The sequence below is a fragment of the Plodia interpunctella genome, chromosome 8 (assembly GCF_027563975.2).
Source record: "Plodia interpunctella isolate USDA-ARS_2022_Savannah chromosome 8, ilPloInte3.2, whole genome shotgun sequence".
Lineage (NCBI taxonomy): Eukaryota > Metazoa > Arthropoda > Insecta > Lepidoptera > Pyralidae > Plodia > Plodia interpunctella.
In genome coordinates, this window is record NC_071301.1 from 3,602,187 (window position 1) to 3,626,350 (window position 24,164).

The following is a 24,164-nucleotide window of genomic DNA, read 5'->3' on the forward strand; positions in this document are numbered from 1 at the left end:
ACTCGACCGATCTTCTTGAAATTTTGCATACATGTAATTTCACCTTTCACCCCGGAAAATTAACGCAGACGAAACCGCGAGCAAAGGCTCGTGAGCTTATAAAAGTTAACTAAATTACAGTAATATCTACATCGAAATCCGTTGCATGATCTAAAACTTAGAAACAGACAAGCTTTATTTATACCATGTATGAGAAAAAAGTAAAGGTTTTTTCAATTTATCAAATGTTTACTGATACACTAGTGTCAAATTTTGTGTCACCTAAAGACAAAATAAACTAGGGTCTCCTATCAAATTAACTACGTAAAATCTAACAAAAAAAAAACAAAAACAAGGGAATACATGCCTTAACAACTTATAGTCAACAATAGCATTCCCAAACAGAATCGACATTAGACAGACAATTGTAAAAGCGTAACCAAATCTTCAAAAGAGGATGAGAGAGAGATTACATAAATTATATTACCGATACTTAGCGCAAACCATTTTATTTAACAACGTTGCTGACGTTTCAGCCAAACAGAGACGTACCTCTTGAACATGGGCGCGGCGAAGGACGTCAAGGTGGCCACCAAGAAGAAGCCGGCCGCCATGTAGAAGGAGGGCGCGTAGGTGCGCGTGGCGTCGTACACAGCGCCCGCCAGCGGCGTGCCCACGATGGCGGCCGCGCCGCGGAACAGGATCAGCAGACCGAACGCGTTCGTCAGCTTGTCCAGCCCCAGCAGGTCCACCAGGATGATGGACGTCAGCGAGATGTAGCCCGCTGGAGAGGACCATTCTTATGTATTTTAATTTCAACTCTAGTTGCGAAATTCAAACAGACAGGTGCACGAAAATAAAAAAACCTAAATGTGGCGTAAATCAAAATCCACGCGAACCATCACCACGCGATATTATTCGAATGAACCTTTATAAACTATTAAAAATACATCGCATAACACTACTATCTATTATTTGGTAAAATTCAGAATAATATAAAAATACTCACAAATAGCTAATCCGAAGGCAATAGCCATTAACACGTAACAAATATATGAAAAACAGAACGGAGTGGCAGCTACCGACACCTAGAATTGAAAACAAACAGAAAAGTTAGTACAGACAGAATATTTTCAAACTTAAAATATGTCACAGATGGTTTGCCATTGCCTTCTCCATTTCACTCACTAGCTGATAAATTATCAACTAGAGTGCAGGTTTGCTTACGAGGTTTTCCTTCACCGAAAGCAAATGGTGGGCTATTAAAATTACTATACATAAATAAAACAAAAAAAGTTAGATTGGTACCCTACTTAAAATTATAAATGCGAAAGTTTGTGAAGAGGTATGTATGTTTGTTCTCTTTCACGCAAGATTTACTAAAGCGATTGTTATGAAGCTTTGTACACGGGTAGAATATAAAATCAAATAACTTATTCAGAAATTAGGCTATCATATTCTAAATTAAATGATATTTACCAAAGCTACAAACTACTATCATTTCGGAATGACCACTGCTGAGAAGAAATGCCGAAAGAAACTCATTCAAACAGTGTTGGTCCCTATTATGCCAGAAGGGCTTACCATTTTTTAAATATAAATTTATGTTTAATTTTTTATCAGTAATATAACAATGTAAGTACACAATAAAGTACATGGTCAAAAGGTATACTGAAACATATTATGATTGTGATGATAATATTATATGTATAATTAACCAAACAAAAAACTTTTAATAAAAGATCGAGCTGGCATTCGTTCACGAGTTGACGCGTGAGTCAGCCATCGGGAAGCTCAACCACAATAGAGGGAACCTCTTATATATATACAACCTGGAACACTATTTATCCCAAAACTCCCACGGGAGCGAAGCCCTGGGGCGCAGCTAGTATTATATTATTATAGTAATATAGAGTATGAATCGAAACTGCAACCTTTCGATTCACAAGCTGGTATCTTAACTAATAATTAGAATATCACCGCTTTAATAATGATATATTATGAATATATTGGACATTTCATACATATCTATGTACATACATATTGTACAGTAGTACTGATCACCGTGTTCGTTATACCGATGCTGATATAAATTAGATGACATCTATATCATGACAACTTTTGTATCTGTATACGCACCGTAGCGATGACCAAACAAATGTTGTTGAGCAGCAAAGTATCCATCCACGGGAAGTCGGCCACCCATCCGCACGCGATCCTGCCCACTGTGTTCGTTATACCGATGATGGAGATTAGGAACGATGCTTGACTTTGCTCTATGCCCTGGAATCATATAAACTTGTCAAATCGTAGCAAGGAGGGCAGAAAAGAGGGATTTTAGAGTTATGTAGTTATTAATTAAAGTTTTTGGGTTTATCGCGGTCAGACGGAAGTGGCCGGCATGTTATATACTAACTATAAGTGATTTCGATAAAACCAAAGAGTAACAATGGAACTAAATACAAAAACATAACGAAGAAACATGAATTTATTTATTCATTCTATCTCATCGATATACGATCGATAAATCGTTCTGCTTATTTAACACTTTATGTATTACAGAACAAAAAACAGCAAATAGGTATGTTATACATATAACAATTATAATAGCCCTAGAATAGGACCACTTCATATTTACCTTGATGTTTTTTAGTATTTTTAGACCGGCATTACAGGCCCCAACAAAACCGGGAACATGCGGAGATGATAGAATATAATTCAATATTAATATCTCACGTTAGCTTTAGCCGCGTCGACGAGATACACGAACGGCACGTAGAGCCCCGCCATGCCGAACATGTTGGAGACCCCGATCAGCATGAACGCGGGGTCCTTCAGCAGGCTGACGTCCAGCATCGACGATAGTGCGGACTTGAACGAGTTGGGCAGCGCCAGGCACGGACACAGGTCGTATTCTGAATATATAATAATAAATTTATGAATATATGGCCACGGAAATATACACTATTTATGGCTACATACTATAAAACTGATCTATGTGGTTTTATGTACTTAGGTGATATTTAAGAAAACGTACGGGTAACACTATATGGACAACATAAGCCAAAGTGCTTTTATTTATTGTTGTATGCATGTAAGAGTTAGTCCCAGGTATCACAGGAGTCGTGAAGTATTGATACCTGTAATCCCTCCAAAGAGCCGACAATGAATAGAAAAAAGTGTAAAATTCTAGTATACGAACATATTTGGGTCGCTGGTCCAGCGAAGTAAGTATGTTTGCTAGAATGCAAAACTCTAACACACACAAAGCAATATAGAATGAATATTAAACAACTAACTCTATGCGACGCACAGATAAAACGGGCAAAATGAAAACAAATGACGGGAATAATTTTGACATCCATTCATGCTCAGGGGTGGGGAGAGTTCCAACATCTAAAGTGAGTCCACTTAACTTTGGATATGGTTTCGGGCGAAGTGGTTCTGTCTGTAATCAAGTGACATCATTATTTATAGAGACATATCTGACAATTGACAATTTATGTACAAATATGTGTTTGGTTTCAGTATCCATTAATTCGGAAGTAGTTGTCTTTGTTATGTACAGCGAGTAATTACATTTTAAGCGAGTTTTACCGTGCTCTGTGCATCTTGTAATCTATTTTCACCCACCAAATACGAATTTCCTTTTCCATTCAATATTAGCTATATTAGTTCAATACGCACGTTTGTACCTCGGTATTTCTATATCCTTTCAAAAACATCTGGCAGTGTTAATGCAGAAGATTCAGCACTGACCCGGAGTAGAATATACCTCAAGAATATTTTTTATTATACAATTGCAAACTCACATTCTTGCCTCTCCAAATCGCCCACTTGTCTACTCTGTGTTAAACTAAGCACATAATTCCTGTATCCTTGCAAATCCTTCTGGCTCTGTACTGTGGGAGATTCAGAAAGGATCCAGAATACGAGATATATCTCAAGAACATTTTTTATCATATTAATTGCATACTCACGTTCTTGCCTCTCCAAATCGCCCGTTTGTCTACTCTGTGGTAAACTAAGCACGGAGTTCCTGTATCCTTGCAACGACTTCTGGCTCTGGTACTGCGGGAGATTCAGCACGGACCCGGAGTAGAAGATGTCTTTGCGCGACATGGGGCGCACCATGCGGGGCTCGCGCGGACCGGCCACTGATAATTTTGACGTCATCATACTTTCTGTGTCGCCCTGAAAAGTTGACTTTGTGTAATTTTTTTTTATTTTTATTTATTCGTGACGTATTGTGTCTATATAATTTCACTAATTAGAAATGTATTTAATGAGATGAAAAAATCTGGCGTCGAAAGATAATAGAAGTCACCCTGCCTAACCTTTAAAAAAAACTTGGTAAGATTAGATATAGATATAGAAAAAGTTTACATAATAAGACTTAAGAAAAAACTTTTTTATATATAGCCTGTTTAAGTGTCCCACTGCTGGGCAAAGGCCTCCCCTTTCAGCTTCCATAGATCTCTATCGGGTGCAATATAATGCCATCCCCGCAGAAATCCCTCTATGTCGTCAGAAAATCTAAGTGTACTAATAAATCTATTATTGTTCATTGGCATAGCGATCGTATCTAGTACCAAATAAAAGCTGATTACAATAATTAAAACCATGAGTCATCACGACCAAACGTTTAATGGCATCAATAACGCGAAAAATTAAAATTGTCGTTGTACAGTCAATTAGATTATTCGCATAGTTAGTAAACAGGAACACGACAAATGTACTGGAAGCTAGCCAAATAGCTATTGGCAATAGGATGAAAGTTCAAGGTATCGAACACTTTTGTTTGTGGCATTACAATACAATTTTGGCAGTTTAAATTGTTCTATTCGATAGCGTAAGTTTGCCTATATCATCATATTAAAATTATAAAGGGGAAATATTTGTATTTTTATTTGTAATTAATAAATTCGAAACATACTGGACTGATTTTGGTGAATTTTGGCACAGATATTAAATAAACCTTCAGGAGTAAGATAGGCTATCATTTATTAATGTATCACTTACATCATTTCTAGCTTGACTATACATTGAAGTTTTGGACGTGGCTCGAATGGCAGCCAGGGACGGTTTAAATCTGAAACACATATAGAAACAATTATAACAACTAGCTACGTTTCAATAAAAGCCAGTTGAAAATTTGCATAAATTTTAATTAATCAATCACAAAGAAGAAAAACAAAGAAAGCATGACTTAGCGATATATTCTGAGAAATTTCCCGGTTATTGTTTTTACAACATTTACAATAATGATTAACGGCGTATATGTTATATATATATATATAACAATAACCGGGAACATTCTCAGAATATATCGCTAAGTCTTGCTTATATAAATAATATATATAAAAAAGATGAAAATCTATTTCAATTTTGAAAACTCGAAAAAATATAACATACACCACCACCTTACCAGTCCGCCAACAATCCTGAAAAAAAAAACAATTCTATCTACCTATCATTCGCTGACCTATCTCCAGTGCTCTGTTTCCGTTGTCTGTCGAAGAACGGCACGGATCCATTCTTGGGTAGTCCGGGAGCTTGCGCGCTGAAAGCGGGTGAAGACACGTTGCGGGACATTTGTTGGGCTTGAATCGTGGCTATGGCTGTACCGTTTTCGCCCTGAAAGTCATTATAGTTCCATAATTGTGTTTACAAAGGCTTTTTACGGATATTTTTAGGTACGAATAACAAAATGCCTTTTTATGGGTGCAGTGAAAAAGTTTACGGACCATACAGAATTCAATTGAACAGATGATTTTATAAATATAGTAATAGGTAGTGAAATTTATGGGTGAAAACAAATACTTTGTATTGCGTAGTTTTAAATTTAGAACATTTACTTTTTTTCTGCTTTGATAAACATGACTGGCATGATTTGTAATTTGTTATGAAAACACATTGACCTTACCTTTTTGTGTCCATTTTCCTCCGGAATCTTTGCTTCAGTAATAGTCGGTAGTGTAGGAACAGTTGGTACACCATGCATGTTGGGTTGAGTCGGCACACGCGCCAACGCCTCCAGGTTCAAAGACGAGTGGACGCCTGGATCGATGTTCAGCGGTGCCTGCTTCGAAATTCCCTTGTCAAATTAGTGCTATTTTCTTCACTACTGTGCGCATGCAAGGCAGTGCGGGTTAAAAAAAAAAAGGCATGACGGAAATTATGTGCGGGTTAAAAAAAAAGGCATGACGGAAATTATTAACAAAAAAAAGAACACAAAACACAAAGCATTAGTGTAAATATGTAAAACCGTTTAAAAATAATAATTTTGTCATTTTTCTCGATAGTTGTCAGGGTTATTTATGTATTATTTTGAAAAAATTGCATTATCATTTTTGACCAACATCGACGTAATAAAATAATGTATACAATTACGGTGATATTGCATAATCTAAGTCAGCATCAGCTATTCAAGTGCAACCGATATCGGATACTTCACCGGTAGCATATCTCTCCGGTTTCTGACACCGATACACGAGATACTAGATGCAGCTTCCAGAAAAACCTAACATAACATAGGTACCTAATAATCGATCGATATAATAGGGAAAGGCACTATCATTTTCCTTCGCTACTGCGAAGTACTGCTGCTTAATAGAAAAATAATGTCTAAAGAAATCATTTTTTTGGCCCGTTGGTATCAAACTCTGTAAGTACACGATAACGCACCCACGACTTAGATTCAGGACCTAAACACAGTTAATAAACTCAAGTTTATTGACATGCAATAATTTCAATTTGATGGTATGACAATATGGAGTTCAATGCAAGTAAACTCGTCACATTTATATTTTGCGAACACGATTGTTTAGGATGCTCTAATGAACCTTGATCGAGAAGGCAATTGTAATTTTCCTTCATACATTTTCGCATCCTGTCACCTAGACCTAACGGTTGTATAAAGAATACCTAAGTACATTAACAGCGCAGATAATTTATGATGATGGAATAAATGATGTCATTATATTATTTTCCGTTCAATATATTAATTGTAAAAATAATATCAAAATGTTTACCTATTAATCTGTGGCTGTTGAAATTACTGCAATAAACTATTTGATTCCACTTTAATGAACGAAAAAAGCATTTGGAATACGAAGCAGTTCTTTCCGCATATTTTCTCTTTTTATCACCGATAAATTAAAAGGAATAATTAAAAAGCTAAATAAATATCGGTACACTATTTCTCACCTTCATACGCTTCTCCATTGTGCCATCGGGTAGTTGTACCACAAAGTACGAGCCGCCTATTGATCCCCTTTCCATTTGCAGTCTTTTTTCTTCGGCCATACGTTGCAGCAAAGGCTTTTCACCCGACGTCTGAAAATTAATTTCATTTTCATTTATTTATTCAGTGTTAGAGAAAATACCACAATAAATACATAGTAAGTAATTCTATTTATTCGATATTCGAGTAAAAATTTTTAGTCAGTGATTTCTCTAGCTAGACGAATATAGATGCCTCATTAAAGTTACGTGAACTCCTTGTTTACAGGGTAATAATCCCCAAAATATACGCATGACTAATTGTTTTGTTGTTCTGTTTTTGTTGCTCTATTCATACTTTTGTGTTATATAACAGATAAGTCGGGCAATAAGCTTCAAAACACACGGCCGCTGAGAATAGATGTAGCTTATTTTATGATCCAAAGAATTGTAAACTAACGCCTTTGTTAAATCTAAAACTTCATTTTCCTTTTTATGATTAGTTTCAAAATCTTCACGGATTGACACTTCTGAATAATACAATTTTTATTTAACTACTAACTGCGTACCGGGACTTCGCTCCAGTGGGAATTTCGGGATAAACCACCACCGTTTACCAAATGTCATAACAATCCGTCCGCTAGATTTTGCGTGAAAGAGTAACAAACGCACACACATACATCCTCACAAACTTTCACATTTATAATATTAGTAGGATTATCATAAAATTTGTTAAAAGAAAAAATCTGGTCTAGTTCGAGAATCGAACCCTGCCTATACAGGTCCAGATATTTTTCATCTCATAAAATTTACAACATGTGCCCTCGAAAGTGTTCAACAAAAAAATTGTTAGAAAATAATAACGTCGTTATTAATACCTTTGGATAGACAAGTGGTCTCATAAGCGCGCCAAATATCACACAGTTGAGAATAAGGCCAGCCAGCAGCAGATTTGCTCCTTGCCACGAACCGAATTGATCCAAGAGATACGAGGCCAGGGGAGCGAAGCTAAACGTGCCGACTCCTGACCCACACACGGCTATGCCGGTGGCGAGTGATCGCCGGGTCTCGAAGTAGTAGCCCACGGCTACCACGGAAGGCAGGTAGATCATACCGAAGCCGATTCCTGAAAAAAAATGATGATATTATTTCAATTTCTAAGACATTTGCTTTTGGATATACAGCTTAATTCGATATTAAAAAGATGAATTAAAAAATAGATTTTAAACCTTTTCTCCCTATGAGAATATGAATATAAAAATGAAGGACTGGGAAATCGAAATATTGTTATTTGAAGTACTAAAAAAACTCTCACAAATATGTCAACAAATCCAAAAGGAATAAATGTTGGTTGGAAGACAGTCTGACTGTTCATTAACCCTTCTCAATTTGCAAGGCATTGGCAGGGAGAGTTCGTCTACCCCGGTCGATACGAAATGAATAAATAATTTTACTGGGAAAACAATTACGTACACGTAGGTTTTCCTCTGATATACTATGTACGAAATGCGACTCTGGAGATACTAGGGTGGGTAATCTGGTATAGTTGGAAATTCCGAACAAACATTCTGTCATCTGTTTTATTGCAGATTATTTAAATGTTCAAAATGTGTTTGTTCAATCAGTAGTTTTTTGGGGTAACATAACAATATTTTAAATTTCCAAGAAAATGCTTCCATGGCGGAGATCGTAATTCAGAAAAGAATCCATTTCGGAAGTACCTTATCAAAATATACTGAATTCGAGTTTTTACAAGCTAGTATTTTCAGAATTCATTATTGTTAGATAAACATATAATAAGAGTGATTATATATAGTCCCCATTCTGTCACGACCTCGAGCATCAATCACGGGCAAATTGCTGAAATTTTGTAGGTACGAGGACATCACAGTTATTAACTTTGATCAGGCTTGTCAGCCGTGAAACATATAAACAAAATGAATGCAAATCAATTTGTAATATACCAATTAACGTGATAGATCTGCCATTAATTATAGGCATGAATGAAGAACTTCTAAACCAATAATAGTCCCCACGTATATATAGCAACTCTTTATTAATTAAAATTTCTTGCTCTTTTCTTTTTTAATGCCTACAATTTTCAAGTGAAGTGTCGTTCGCCACACTTGCTTGTTCCACGTTTAAGCGAACGTTTATCATATTATTATTTATGTAACAATATGATAAACGATCGTTCGATAAATCTTTAATTCAATATAATAATTATATGTCTTTCATTCACGCATTATTAGTCTTGTGCATGGTACGTTACGCCGCTGCAGAGGGCACCTAAGCGTATCATATTTATTACAATGTCCAACAAATTACGCGATACCCAATACGGCGTGACTCAGTGTTGACAGCCCGCAAATCGGCATTTGAAACCACAAAGGAGCATATGCTGTTGCTGGGTCATCGCACGCCAACCCGTGCGTCATTTTCCGGCGCATACTCCAGTTTTCTCGGCAAACATTTAAACATCGACATACAATAAATACGATTAAATTACTGTGCCACTTAAATACTAGACCAAATTACACACGGTTTGCAGCTGTCAAGACTTCTAAGTGATAACAACTATTTTTCGGTTTTTATTTCAAACGAAACTAATCATAATGTAGGTAACCACAGATTTGGGATGCCTATTTCATTTAACTAAAATCGCTGACAGAATTATTAACTAAGTGAACTTTTTTCAACAAAGATTTTCAAACATTATTTTTTTTTTCATCTAATAACTTCGTTATTGTGCAATGTGCATACTAAATAAAATCAACGAAGCTAAATTAATATTCATACACGAATAACCTTAGCCGGCTGCGGCCCTCTAATGTTGACACATATGAACGAACGGAATTATCGCGCACGATTGTTTTCCTTTGTTATCCTTTGTCTCCTCGTTGCTGACTTTAAATATATGTAGTAACAAGCTGTTGCCAACAACACGAAATTAATCAATACAGAGCCTATAAAAACAGCTGATGGTTTTAGATTGGACACGGTTCTAGGAAATTCAAATTACTATACGATAGCGATCAACAGGAAAACACGTAAACAAAGCTTGATTTCGAGCTAAATGTTAGCAACGTACAATGTTACAAATTAAATGTACCATAGTAAGCAAAGCATCTTTACGTAAACAACGTATTGGCAGCAGTACGTAGGCGTATAGTAAACTGACAACACGATTTCTGGAAGATTTCCTACTGTTGTACACGATATCGATACGCGGAAATTTGTGAAAAACCATCGCGAATTGACCCGGGTGGGAGTGGTTAATGATATCATTCACAAAAATAATATCATTGTTTTTGTCATGCATATTTGACTACAGTCACCTTGTGATTAAAAATAGCTCATATGAAAACACCATGACTAGTAGTGTTCATTAAAAAATAAATTATAGTTTCGTTTTCTGAAGCATCTGTAAAAAAGAGTACTCGTTACATCTTAAGATCCCTGGAAACTGTTGTTTTTTTTTCAGTCATAGTGAATAGAATACATATAGTCCATTTTCTCTCACGGAGCGTAACGAACTAGCATTCACGAATTACTAACCAACGGCATTGAGCCACGATCATCTCAGATCTCAACTCAGCTGCCAAGTGGGATCAGTCAACAATTGCTTAAAATGTGTTAATGATTGAGACATTTTAAATAATATTTGTACCAACGGAAGCAAAATCTTCCATGTGGGATCATAAAAGAAACTACAGACCTTGAGTCCAACATCCATTACTAATTCAAAAGTCTTATCTTTCTGTCTGTTCCGCTTTCACGGCTAAACCGCTGGACTGATTTGTATGAAATTCCGTATTCTACATATGTATACCAAATTTAAAGAAATAGAAAGAAGGGTAACTGGGTAAAGGGGACCCTAGTTTAAACACAACCTACTTTATTTTTCAAAAAATTAATCCCTATCCTACGTGAAAGTTTGTATGAAAATCTGAAGTTGCGGGCTAAATATATAAATCTTCTGTAAAACAAGATTCTCTCCAGAATTTAACATCTACAATATATGCTTTAAGAGTCGTAGACCTGTCATAATAACGTAATTAGTGGGATATGACAAATTAAATACAGATCTTTCCAAGTCAGCGAACACTGAGAATGGCGCCATAGTGTCTGCAATCACTGGCAACCCGCCAGATGTCCTGTCCCGTCCCACGACCTTCGTGTCAATTTACACAAATAAAAAATCTAGTAGCCTAGTGACAATACCAAGGTGTCTTATCCTTAATGTGACGAGTATTGCAAACCTGTCCAAGATCTATTAAATAAAATTGTATAAGATGTTAGATATTGGACAAATCTAATTCTAATGTAAACACTAGTCTGTCATTTATTATTAGATTTAGAACATAGATGCAACAGTCAGGAAATTTATTCAGATGGTCTATTAGCTTTCTATAGTTAATCATAAATTTTCAGTTAAAAGTGTTATTTGTATAGTCAGACTTATATTTTGCGAATTCACGCAATTACTTTAGTGACCGAAAGTACAGTACTGATGTACTGTGCTGCAAATTAATCATATACTTTAAAATTCAAATCTATCTGAATAACAATAGCCAAGGAACACGTGTACGTCTTATACAAAGCGTAAGTGAAATAAAAAGCGCACATAAGCCCTTAATTCGTTATCACTAAAGGCCTACACACACCCTCTGCAAGGGTTGCCAGTTGTCTGCTTCTAGTCGACATGTTCGGCTATTCACGTGTCCGGCCTGTCCGGCTTTTAAATCAAAGGTTTGAGCGATTTTCTGCCGTTATTTGCTTTTTATAAGATCAAATTAAGCGTAGACTTTTGTGTTTTGGAACCTGGCAACCCTACCTTCAGGACAAAAGTGTTGTCGTTCCGTTTGCACGTTTGAACATTGGCAAATGTCCAATTTCACGCGAGGATTGTTGCCACAATTTTAGGGCTCATGAGAACAAAGAGACGATTAAATGCGGCGAGAACAATTTGCACTTTCTTGCAAAGCTGCCCTTTAATTTAACAGTTTTGTTACAATATTTTTCCGATTTAGTCAATGATAAATGAAGGCTAGAATAACATTGTTAGCGAAGCTGTCGACATAACCTACAGGAATAGTTTATACGCACCATATGTTTTACTGAAGGGCGCCAAGTATAAATTCACTTGTCCGGCTTTAATTGATCCAAATGAAGCAATTACTGTTACAGTTATGCGGTCGTTTAATGAACTTGGCCACTGAAATAGACTATGAAACAGTACCATTGTCTTACTACATTAGTGAAGCCAAATACGTGCGACTTTCAAAATTAGTTTTGAAAAAGCTTGTAAGTACTTCTTAAACGGTGAAATATTATTAGTAGACGTTAACGACACAAGAATACAAGTTAAAATATTCATCTACAATCTCTCAAATGAAATGGTTCAAATTATATTACAAGGACATGGTGGCCAAAACAGCATACGTGCTCATATATACTTTAAAATAGTTAAAACTTTTTTCTCAAAGGATGTGTTATATTAAAGTCTACTAACGATGTTAACAATTCAAGAATGGCAGTAGACATATCTACATCTAAATGAAACAGTTCAAAATATATTATAAACAAGCACATGGCGGCCATAGCAGCATACTCATACTGCCAACAGGCGAAGGACTTCTCCACGGCGCCAAACGGCTAATCCACATCTGTGCCACTGTGCCAAGGCCACTGTCAGCCACACCATTAGCATAACTGGCGTACGTCGTCGGCTCCTTGCGTTCAGTTATGTGCCATGAGAATGCCATAACCATTGATCGTACTTGGTTTGCATTAATTGCATGGCAATGTATAAATGCAGTATAACCAACAAGACAATGGTACACAGTTTTTGACTAGACTAACTAGAGGATTGCATTTATCATCTTCATTGTACTTGAGAACATAAATAATACACACATTAAATATTACAGTTGATACTTTTTAATAAAGCTTTTGTTCAGAGTATCTGCTTATAGTTAACAAACTCTTGACACGAAATGCAATATTATGAAAGAAACTATGATTGATGACAGATTATGAACGAATAAAAGATCACAAGAAGAAACTTATGTCGACGATATTTTACGAAATAGGGCATAGAACCCCGTGATAGATATTGATCAATAACGAATCCCAAACGGAAATTCGAGTTCTTTATGCAGATATATAAATTGGGTCATGTATCCCTCCGATGTGGAATTGACAATGTACATCGTAAATACGCCGATGACATATTGAAAAGCCGGCTGACGTCGGCTTGGGCTGGATATGGGCCAGTTTGAGATATTCTTACAGAAGTAACCACAGCAACACTTTTAAGCCGTTAACGCTGATGAATCAGTGCGAAATGTTATTTATATATCGTCTTTCAAAGGTGGTTCTCGGAAAGGTTTATATCCTTCTGCTCGGACATGTAAACACGGCAAGGAATTCTCTTGATAATATTGGTTATTTTCATATGAGTAAATTGTATTAACATTGATGATTTTGTAAGTAGGAACGTAAAACAATTGGAAATTAGGAAGTTATAGTGTAAAACAGGGAAAACGTATGAACGTTTTTAATTGAAATTTGTAATAATCCAAAAATTTTTACACGGCCTATGAATAAGCGAATAATATATATATATAATAAGCAAACAAAAATATATTTGTCTCAGGAACATGTACTTAATTCATTATATAAAATTGTTTGAATTTTCACTAGCATTTACAAACTCAAATAAAACAACATATTTTCATAGATTGTGTAAATTGATGAACAGTTATTTATTATAATATCAATGGAATGCAGATAGAAGGGTAAATTGTACGTTGTGGCGATTATTCCACCATTTGAGCAACAACACTTGGTCTGTACTTTCAGGGTTAAGTCTATCATGTTATTACAGTAGCCGTGTCGAGTGCAATTTGGTAGATGATACCCTTCAATATCCATGAAATTTGCTTCCACTGTATCGGGTATACAGTTTGTTGTTTTGTCGACATCTATGCGGTTTGATTTAACCGCATAGATGTCGATAAAATATTACTTCGGAGGACATACACCTACAAAATCTTTTTTGATTTACTTTGGTAAATCATTCAGATTTGGTAAATCTAGTATTCGTTCAGATGGCCTTTGGGCCATCTTTCTATTTCTGCCGACGTAAATGATTGGGCAACATCAATGGTGTTGCAGGTGTAGAGGCTGCTGTGATCGCTTTCTGTCAGGTGGGCTTGATGCCTGTTTGCCTTCTAAAATATAAAAATATGGCTTAAATTACTTACCTCCAAGCAGTCCATAAGTGAGCATCATCATAGTGACGCTCTTGCTGTAGGAAGACAGAACGAACGCCACCGTTGCTATAACGGAACCTGTGATGCACACCGCGCGACACCCGAACTTGTTGCATAGTGCTGATACTATAGGACCTGTTAACAATTTTTACAAACTGTAGATATGTACGTCGAAAAAGAAAACGATACTAATTATTTGAAAACAAGTCTAAAATACAATGAACGTATGAAAAGAATAATCTTAGCGCCTAATAATCATGAAATATTATAAGATGGGAAACTAAAAATGGAAAACTAGGTCTTATCTAAATATGAACAAAAATATTCGCACGCAGTAGATATTGTGCAATGATCTACATATATATGCCGGTTGAAGGTAATCCTCATTCATAAAGATGAATTTATGGCCTTTGTTCTTTGTTTTTCTTGCATTATAGGTACCGTTGACATATTCACAATGGTACAAATTATAAAGGTTTTAAAACTTTAAATAATACAAAATATCCCCAGAGATTCAATTCAAAATTTCAGTTCTAATCTACACTCTGTGCTTTTTTGTGGATATTAAATGAAAATTTATAAATAAAAAACTGTATCTAAAAACAAATTCATTATCATTCAAATTCAAATATATGATTTAAAATTGAGCCGCATGTAAAAAGGATATTGTTGAACTTTGTTTTGTCGTGTTTAATAAATATATAAATTACTATAGGTCATCATCGTCGAAGAAATGTTTAGTACAAGGTAGGTTACCTTAACCTAAACCTAAATGAAAACCCGTCTTGTTTGATGAAACATTTGAATAACAGACCAGTTCAAGGAGGCGTGCCATATCGACATGCATAATAGCCTCAGTTTATAATAATCACCTAGTCGTGGAAACATCGCGTGTAAACATTGTTTGTATTGTACACTAGCTTTTGTATGCGACATCGCTCGTGTACCTTTCACAGTAGGTAGCGTTTTCCGTGATAAAAACTATCGATATGTTTAAAGGTGCATTTATACCTTACTTTTAAACATTATTTCGTCGTCGTAGAGTTTGTAGACTAAAGGAACAAAATGCTAGAGCGATCTTAGAATATTCTTCGAATGCTTACTATATGTACGCTTTGTATATGTACCATATAAAATAATGGTCTAAGCACACAAGCTCTGAGCTATCACATTAACCTTAAATCCCGGATTTTAATATCCCCAAAATCCGAAAAAACAACGAAAGAATTCTTCATTTGGTGTAAATTCACCCTAATATGACAAAACTTAACAATCGTTTGCATAAAAGTAGAATTATTTATGCTCTATTTTACACAAAAATTTACAGTATAATTACCTATCTTTTTTTTAAAGCACCACCCTTTTATTCCTTTTCTTTCTGTCCCAAGGTTTGACTGGGAGAGAATGCCTTAAGGCATTCAGTCCACCCTTTATTAACTTTTATGTTGGGCAAAAACATTTTTTAAATAAATAAATAAAAAATTATGACTTGAAAGGCTAATATAATTTATTAATATCATTTTAAATATTTCGTTATGGTGTTTTATCGATAAAGAACAAAAGTATGGTCAAGTAGGAAATATTGCTATAAATTTTATCAATGTTACAAATGAATTGCGAAGGTATAGGACAGCTGTGATAACATCGCCAAACGTAGGTTATTGTGTCGGGGCGATAACACAATAGTTTATAAATGCTGCATCTATCATTACTACTAGAAATACATAACCAAAAGGACACAGCAATTGTTATCATCAGCAAATCAATTAGAATTAGCTAATGGGTCATTATTATATTTTACTGTAAATAATTATAACGTAAATACTGATACGCAAAATGATAGTAAGAAATTGCGAGATATTATCGTCTGTTTTCCCTTGGCAATACATTTTCTTATCGCACTGAATACATATTTGGATCTTAATTTCATTGTTATCGCTATCAAAATCCTAAAACTACTGATATCTGTTAGATAAAACGATTACTTAAGATAGCATGAATTACATACATTATGAAAACCTATACGTATTGCATTTTAAAATAATCAACTGCATGTCCTTTCTATCTCCCACTGTCCTGCTTGCAGTAATTAAATTGATCAGGTAAGTACTTTCGTTGACAAAAACATACATCATTCCTAAACCAACGATTATATTAACAAATATTTGCTTTTTGCATGATCCAAATTTATCGACTAGGCGTAGGCGTGGTGTAAAGTTCATTATTCATAAATCAAACTGAAACCAGATCACAACTTGCTAATATTCAGGCAGAAGCATGGTGATAAGCATTCATTATCAGACAACACAATATTGGCTTGTACTCTCTGGTGAGATATAATTCAAATTATGTGTCGATAACACTTCCTAATGGACGTTATAGTTTATACCTCCAACAGTGTTATGTTACATCAATGCCTATAATAAAACAAATAATATCAATAAAATTCAAAACTTTATCTCCATGTCATGTCCATTTTAAATGTAACTGTTTTACGAGCTCATCAGCTATTAATATTAACTTTAATGTTTCCTTGTACGAGGATACAGATTACATTATTGAATAGTGGATATTGAATTGCAAATTGCACGTATGTAACTGACATATGACATACGGGAGCAGGCGAAGCGACAACGTGACCTAAATTAATAGGAAATAGCCGTCGCCGATCAATTTCAACTTATCCCAAAACAACAATAGCGCTTAATTACAGTAACGGAACGGCGTCATTTGGTTTGTGTCTATTCATTGTTCTATTAAGAAATTAGAATTTTAACGTTCATTGAAGTGCATACATTTGCTACTCCAGTTAAATTACATTACACAGGTCTAATTACCATTGTAGATAGTGCCGATACTAAGCTACAATGCACCGATCAAGCATCACACACATCACTTGAAAAATAAATTGTGATGTAATAGGAAGCGGAATAGATAGAGAATAATAGAACAATTGCCCTACCTAATCTACACACAGAGCACAATATATTCGCGATGACAAACACACGCGAGTAAATGGTTGCAAAAAAAGACAAACTCTGCTTACCAGCCGCTAAATAAACTCCGGACAGCAAACTGCCGACCCATGCTACTGTTCCTTTCCCCACTCCAAAGTACACGACCAGCTCTGGCAGGAATATTCCGAAGGTGTAGGCTATGCCGTCCACCACCAGGTTGCACATGAAAGAGGCGAAGACCACGACCCAGCCATAACCTCCATCGGGGGGAGGGGGCAGCTCGGTATAATCATAAGCCTCGTCATCGTCAGCTTCTGCCCCTTCTGCTGTCAGTCTTGCTGCCTCTTCACATGACGTTTCACTTTCAGTCTATAACAAAGAAATTTGTTTGAACTCGACACGATTAATCTAGAAAACTACGCATTTGCAACGAATAGCATAAATATTCCATGCTCATCGAAAATAAACCTCTATCTCATTCTTTAACATTTCAGAAATATAATACAATTATTACTCTTTTATTCTCATTATTAGATAACCCTGCAAATATCGCTTAAGAGGATTAAAATCACGGCAGATATCTTTGAATGTATCTTTCCATATCTTGAACGCTACAATATGATAGTAAATATTGATATTTATTTTTTTGCAACTAAACATATGTATATCACAGGCATTTGTCATGAAAATCAGTAGCCAGTCGCGCCTTGCGTTTCTAAGCTCTACCTCCTCTAAACCTCAGAGAAAAATAAAGATCGATAATATTACTATAATCCAAATTTAGTTCATCCAAATCATGACCTCATTAAAACACAAATAGTAGCTTAATTTTATATCTCCATCAAAATTAACGCAACGTAAATTTAAAAGCATTACGTCATTTAGCCATCGAGTTATTGTTATTTCACCGGTTTTATCGTTACAATCGTAAACCGTATTAATGTGGCCGATATTTTCCCTCTTAAGGATATCTATGACATCATGGTTACCGAGGATACAATCAGCAACGGAGGACAATGTACTAACTAATGAAGGGTATAGCCTAATCACGTACACACTCTTATGCCCTTTGAAACGCAAATATCATATGAATTACACGTTTTGGGATCACTAGTCGAGAAATAAGACACAAAAAAAAATAAATCACGGCATAGACGAAGTGAGGAATCATGATTACAAGATCGTTAAGTTCGTATCAAATACACAAACTTTCTGTGTGCCTAGCCCATTTTATGTGATTAGTTCCTATAAAAATTATGTACGAGATCAGTCTTACGGTAAATAAATATTCCATTAATATTCCATTTTGGGTATAGGGCAGGTCAGTCAAATTATTCCTAACGTGTTTGTTGTGGAAAATAACACATCTCGACGTTTGTTTAAATTATAATATTCACGTGTCGCGGCATTAATTAACTACATTCTTACGCAAACACTTGTGCATTGATATAATGTTAAATCTCGTGCATAAAACCAATGCTTTCAATGAGGCTACGACTAGCCTCTACCAAACGTGTTGCTCTACCGAACGAGGGTAGGAGACAATACCGAAAGATTTCACTTAATTTAATTTAAAATTGACTAGATAGAATGATATTTGCTCAACTTACTTGTTGTATACATTGGTTTGGAAACAAATTAAAACTAAAAAAATCTAATTAATTGCAAACAACTGTACAGCTAGGTGAATTTTCGAGCGTTTTGACCGCCGTCATTGTTGTGGAAAATAACACAATTTCAACAAGGACAAAAAAGAAACTTTTTACTACCCTAATTTATAAATAATAATCTGTGTTGGGGGTAGTGTAAAATTTAAATAACATTTCATTTTTAAGATTTTAGAATGGTTATTTATTTTGAAGGAATGACGGCGTTCAAAACGCTCGAAAATTCATCCAGCTTATCGCCATAAAATGTGGGTTTTATTTTTGGATTGTGAAGCATGCATACAAGCGTCGTCGGTGTAAACCAACCTTTAAGATTATTCAACCCAAGACCTTTTGATTTCATGGTCATTGTCAAAGTCATTCGCGTCGCATTTGGTACAATTTGTTACAAAATGTTTTTTTATTTTGGTGGTAGGCTTAAATTATTCCAAGGTTTCGGTCTCTCTTTGGGGCGTGATTCGCATACTTATTTGATTATTATACATTCATAATAATAAAATGAAGTAGTCTTTGAAAAGAAATTGTTTTAAAAGGCTAGCATAGGTTTTTTTAATTTAGTATATTTATCTAATTGGCAGGTGATACAAATGGATGGCACGACTTTTTTCTAAAAACGTACGTAAGTTTGGTACGTTAGGTTGGGATATCGCAACGAGTCCTTTGTTAAAATGCGCAGGCGCATCCATTTATCGTTGTATTGCAGCATTTTCTTTGTTCCTGCCGCGTGTCAATTGCCGCGATATCAAACGTTCTCATTGTCTTCACAGTGAATGAAATATGTCGTATCTTGTCGATATGCATGAACAAATTCTAAGGTTATCTATTACAGTGTAGCCATTATCATAAACAATGCATTAAGTGTCGAATGGTCCTTTGTATCTTTGAGCACACAGTTTGAGCATATCATGATCGAAATTAGAAATATAAATTTTAATTGCCCTTCATTATAATATAATTTTTTATACACTAACGACCTGTTGTTAATGTACGTCGATTATAATCCTTTGAGAGGAAAATTTTCCCGCTGCGTATCAGTGAAGTGTCCAAGTGTTTACCGATGTATGTATGCGTATTAATTATATTGATTGTATTAAGTATATTGATTTACACTTTGATTTTTTTCAATATAATCCATTCAAAATCATCATGTAATTATTACGACCTTCAGAAATTAATGCGATGTCAATGTCAGGCGGATCAGGTCTATCCAATATTGTTTATGTTAAGCGATGTTTGATAAAAAAGCCAGTTTCTTTTTCATCAGTCAGTAACAAATACATAGTCTTATTATTTGACCACAATATTAATTTTGACAAATACAAAGAAATATTTAAATGCCTATGGTCCGACATAACAGTAATGTTACTTCTAGCATAATGTTTAGTAGCAATAAAAAAATGTTCACTTAAACATAATTATCTAGTATCGGTCATATCGTCATATCTGATCTGGGACAAGGTACAGATAATAGCATTAATCTGAACAGACATTCATCGACATAGTTACACTTTCTGATTAAAGGAAAACATTTTTTTTAATCAAGGCCATTTTGGCCACGAAGTACGTTACGTACATATATATGGAACTGATGTGTTTTTGATAACACACACTGTAAAACTCATCGACAATGTCAACAAAATTAACGACAATTTTCGTCATTAATTTTGTTAACCGTGTCGTATTCAAGCCAGCTTGTTATTCTAGAACTGTTTCTATCAGATAGTATATGATCTGACATGTTGAGATCAAGTATTATAATAACATACGCAAGAGTGAATAAATTTAAAAGAAACAAAAAAGTTTTGCAGATCGTTCTTGGTAAGTAAAAAGCATGTACGGAAATTTTAGAATGTCATAAAAATTCTACTAAATAAATAAAAACTGCATTTATCATTATTATTTTATTCACATTACAGCTGCCTAGTAAACCTTTCCAAATACTCCAACTCCAAACCTAACAAAGTTCTAATTCATACAAAAATAAAATTCAAACTCAAAAGACGTGGAAAACTTGAAAATCAAACACTAGTTTGATCTCTACAAAGTCGTAACGCGCGTATATTTTTGTTACTATCTGGATTATATTCTACAAAACAAACGGTGAAGATTTGGTTCCAATCACCGTACACTACTCGAAAAGTCACACCTTCATCCTCAGTATGTAAAGCACGAGTCGGCCTTGCCACTGTTTACACTATAACAGCTCCGGCATAGTTAGTGATTTATTTTGTTAGCATAGTTTGTGTGCATAAAAATAACTTCCTTCACTTCCCATCACCTATCTGTGATAATAGTTAAGATCAAGTATTATAATACAACACGAAATATTTTTTTCTAAAATAGGTACATTTTATTTAATTGCACATGCTGACTAGTGGTCTGCTACGTTACTTAATTTAAATCCAAAGCAAGTGACGTAAATACAATAGAAGTAACTAGATCTTTATTGCGGAACGTAAAACAAGGAAACCCTAACTGACCTCAAATTATACTTACATTTTAATGAATCCCTCTGTATCAGTAAGAACATTTTATGATTTATTCCGCATTGTTTCTTTAGATAAATGGGAATATTACAGAAGTTAGAAGTAGAGTAACAAAATATTTTTAATCAAAACCTGGTGGTAAATTATTCTTACGCTGCTACCACGGCGCAATACGACGCATAGTACTAAATAATTCAGAATAAACGAAACAATGCATTATATACTAAAAAAGTCTAAATAAAGTTAAGAAAAGAAAAGGCAGTGCATGGAACGCATATGTTTGATACTGGCATGCATTACAGTATTTTTGAGAACACAGAGTCCATGCGTATAACAAAATTCACCGTAGATTCTGACCGAAGGTGGCATGGTATTTCAAAAAGGGTGCCCTCAGAACACATGCACAATGCACATGCCAAAGGCCGATGACCAATTTTAGTCTGACAATATCTAAGAAGGAAAAAGCATCAAGGCAATGTGGGCATATGAAAGGAACTAAAAGTACTTGCTTGCAGCTCGTCCATGTATACTTGTAGTAAAACGACTCATGCAGATATGGGATATAAATACACGTAGAAAATCTAAGAGGTAAAACATACGGTCCAAGAGAGTATATCTCAGACATAAGCCCCTAAATGAAGAGAACCATAAGTTTTAAAAGAAAAGGGACAAAGCGATGAAAAAGCTTTATTAGCCAAATGGTAACATCGGGACAGCAATGTGCGACAGCGTGGTGGCCTCGTGTTGCGGCGCACGTGATCTTGATTGCTTCTAATTGATTGGTGTCGCATGGTCGCCGGTGCTGTTGAAATTCCTGCCACCATTGCTGACATTTTTAATAGAACACATAAATATTTATCGACTAAATAGAAAGTGTCTCGTTCTCAACAACAAACTTTCAACGCAGCTTGATTTTATTAGGAGTGGACGACCTCCGTGGTTTAATGGTCATCATGCCGGACACTGAAGGTCCCAGGTTCGATACCCGGTCAGGTCAAGATGGAAAACGATATTTTTCAGATTGACCTGGGTCTTGGATGTTTATCTATATATGTATATATTATAGAATATTCGTTGAGAATATTGCATGAGTTAGTATGCCATAACACAAGTTTCGAACTTACTTTGGGGCTAACTTAATCTGAAGTCCGATCTATCCTTCGAAGTATATTGAATGTACTGCATATTAGAAAATTACGTACCTTCTGAATAGTCTCATTTGACGGTTCTTGTATGAGATATATTTTATATTATATTAATTTTATATTTAATTTAATTTTAATAAAAATAATTTTAATAAAAATTTTATATTTTCTACCGTTCAATATTATGTAAATTATTTCAAAATATTTTAGTTGTCTGGTACATGATACATCGTTTTCCAGCACTAAATCAGCGACCGAGGAAAACATTGCAACATTTCATTTGTATTTTCTTATAAAATGTATACTGTGACACATTAGTAAGTATTGCCCTGATTCTCTATTGCCCAAGATATTCTTATAAAATATTTAATCAACTTACGGCCATAATCAAGATAACACAACGGAAACAAACACAAGAACAGACAACCACTGAAGTCGAAAAACGAACTATCAATGATAAAACGGCAGTCGAAGACTTGAAGGTGCCAATTTGATAAAGTTATATCTTAATCTACTTACAATTGATACTCATTATTACGTCAGTGATATCAAGTTATTATTTTCAGTACAATTTATCTTTTAGTAAATGAAAAACATGTTACACAATGGTTTAAAATAATTAAGGTACTAGGTATGTAGTTCTAACTTTTCACGCGAGAAGCAAATGAACTACGTCTACGTGCTATTCTTGTTCATTTTGGTCTAATAGAATGGAGACATTTTTTTAATATAAACTAACTAGCGGCCCGTCCCAGCTTCACTCAGGTAAAACCACAAAATTATACACGTAAAGCTTCCTCAGCTATCTGTTAGTTATGCCGCATGAAAATCCGATGCGAAATTTTAAAGATCTAAGCATAAGGGATTCAAGTGGAAGGAGGGGAATTAAAGTTTTTGAAATAGTTTCATTATTGTTCCCGCTGTCTATACATACAATTACAATAAGTTCGCGAATTTGTTTCATATTATGTAGTTATGATGATAATAATGAAGAAAAATTATTAGAAACACTTTAATACCCCTCCACCACTTAAATCCACCGTTCCGATCCATGTGTGACCCTAGGATAGTGGGGCCATAACGGGTTCATAATAAAAGCAAGCCTACTAATGACATTTTTTATCTAACAAAAACAAAAATTATAAACAAATATGCATTCATAAATTGAACTAAGTATTAAACGAGGATAACGTTGCATAATGCATTTGCAATGGACTTTGGCGCGGTGCCCAATGTTACTAGGGCGTTATTGAAGGAATAGATAGTAGAGATGAGATTATTATTACACTATTCGAATATTAACCAAAATGATAAATATTATTTTACTTGCATATATCTCAAGCAGATTAAATTCTGATTTATCTTTAAAATATAATTCTTTAAAATATATTTCTTTAAAAGTAGTAGATACTACTCATTTTTTGAA

General features: G+C 34.9%; 1 protein-coding gene across 11 annotated transcripts in view; it reads right to left on the bottom strand.

Moving 5' to 3' along the window:
• Positions 1 to 24,164, bottom strand: part of LOC128672108 (uncharacterized protein) — a 34,808-nt gene that overhangs the window by 3,348 nt on the left and 7,296 nt on the right. For 4 of the 11 annotated variants that reach the window (XM_053749015.2, XM_053749018.2, XM_053749019.2 and 1 more), the window contains 13 exons: positions 17,530 to 17,809; positions 14,475 to 14,618; positions 8,082 to 8,329; positions 7,189 to 7,317; positions 5,906 to 6,064; positions 5,450 to 5,616; positions 5,002 to 5,071; positions 3,960 to 4,173; positions 3,395 to 3,427; positions 2,716 to 2,894; positions 2,119 to 2,262; positions 989 to 1,067; positions 532 to 763 (listed from right to left, as the gene is read on the bottom strand). In XM_053749015.2, the coding sequence (XP_053604990.1) occupies positions 532 to 763; positions 989 to 1,067; positions 2,119 to 2,262; positions 2,716 to 2,894; positions 3,395 to 3,427; positions 3,960 to 4,173; positions 5,002 to 5,071; positions 5,450 to 5,616; positions 5,906 to 6,064; positions 7,189 to 7,317; positions 8,082 to 8,329; positions 14,475 to 14,618; positions 17,530 to 17,809 (2,078 nt within the window). Of the gene's footprint in view, positions 1 to 531; positions 764 to 988; positions 1,068 to 2,118; positions 2,263 to 2,715; positions 2,895 to 3,394; positions 3,428 to 3,959; positions 4,174 to 5,001; positions 5,072 to 5,449; positions 5,617 to 5,905; positions 6,065 to 7,188; positions 7,318 to 8,081; positions 8,330 to 14,474; positions 14,619 to 17,529; positions 17,810 to 23,117; positions 23,188 to 24,164 lie in introns of those variants that run through there. The other 7 variants (XM_053749023.2, XM_064436112.1, XM_053749024.1 and 4 more) reach the window with 6 other exon arrangements.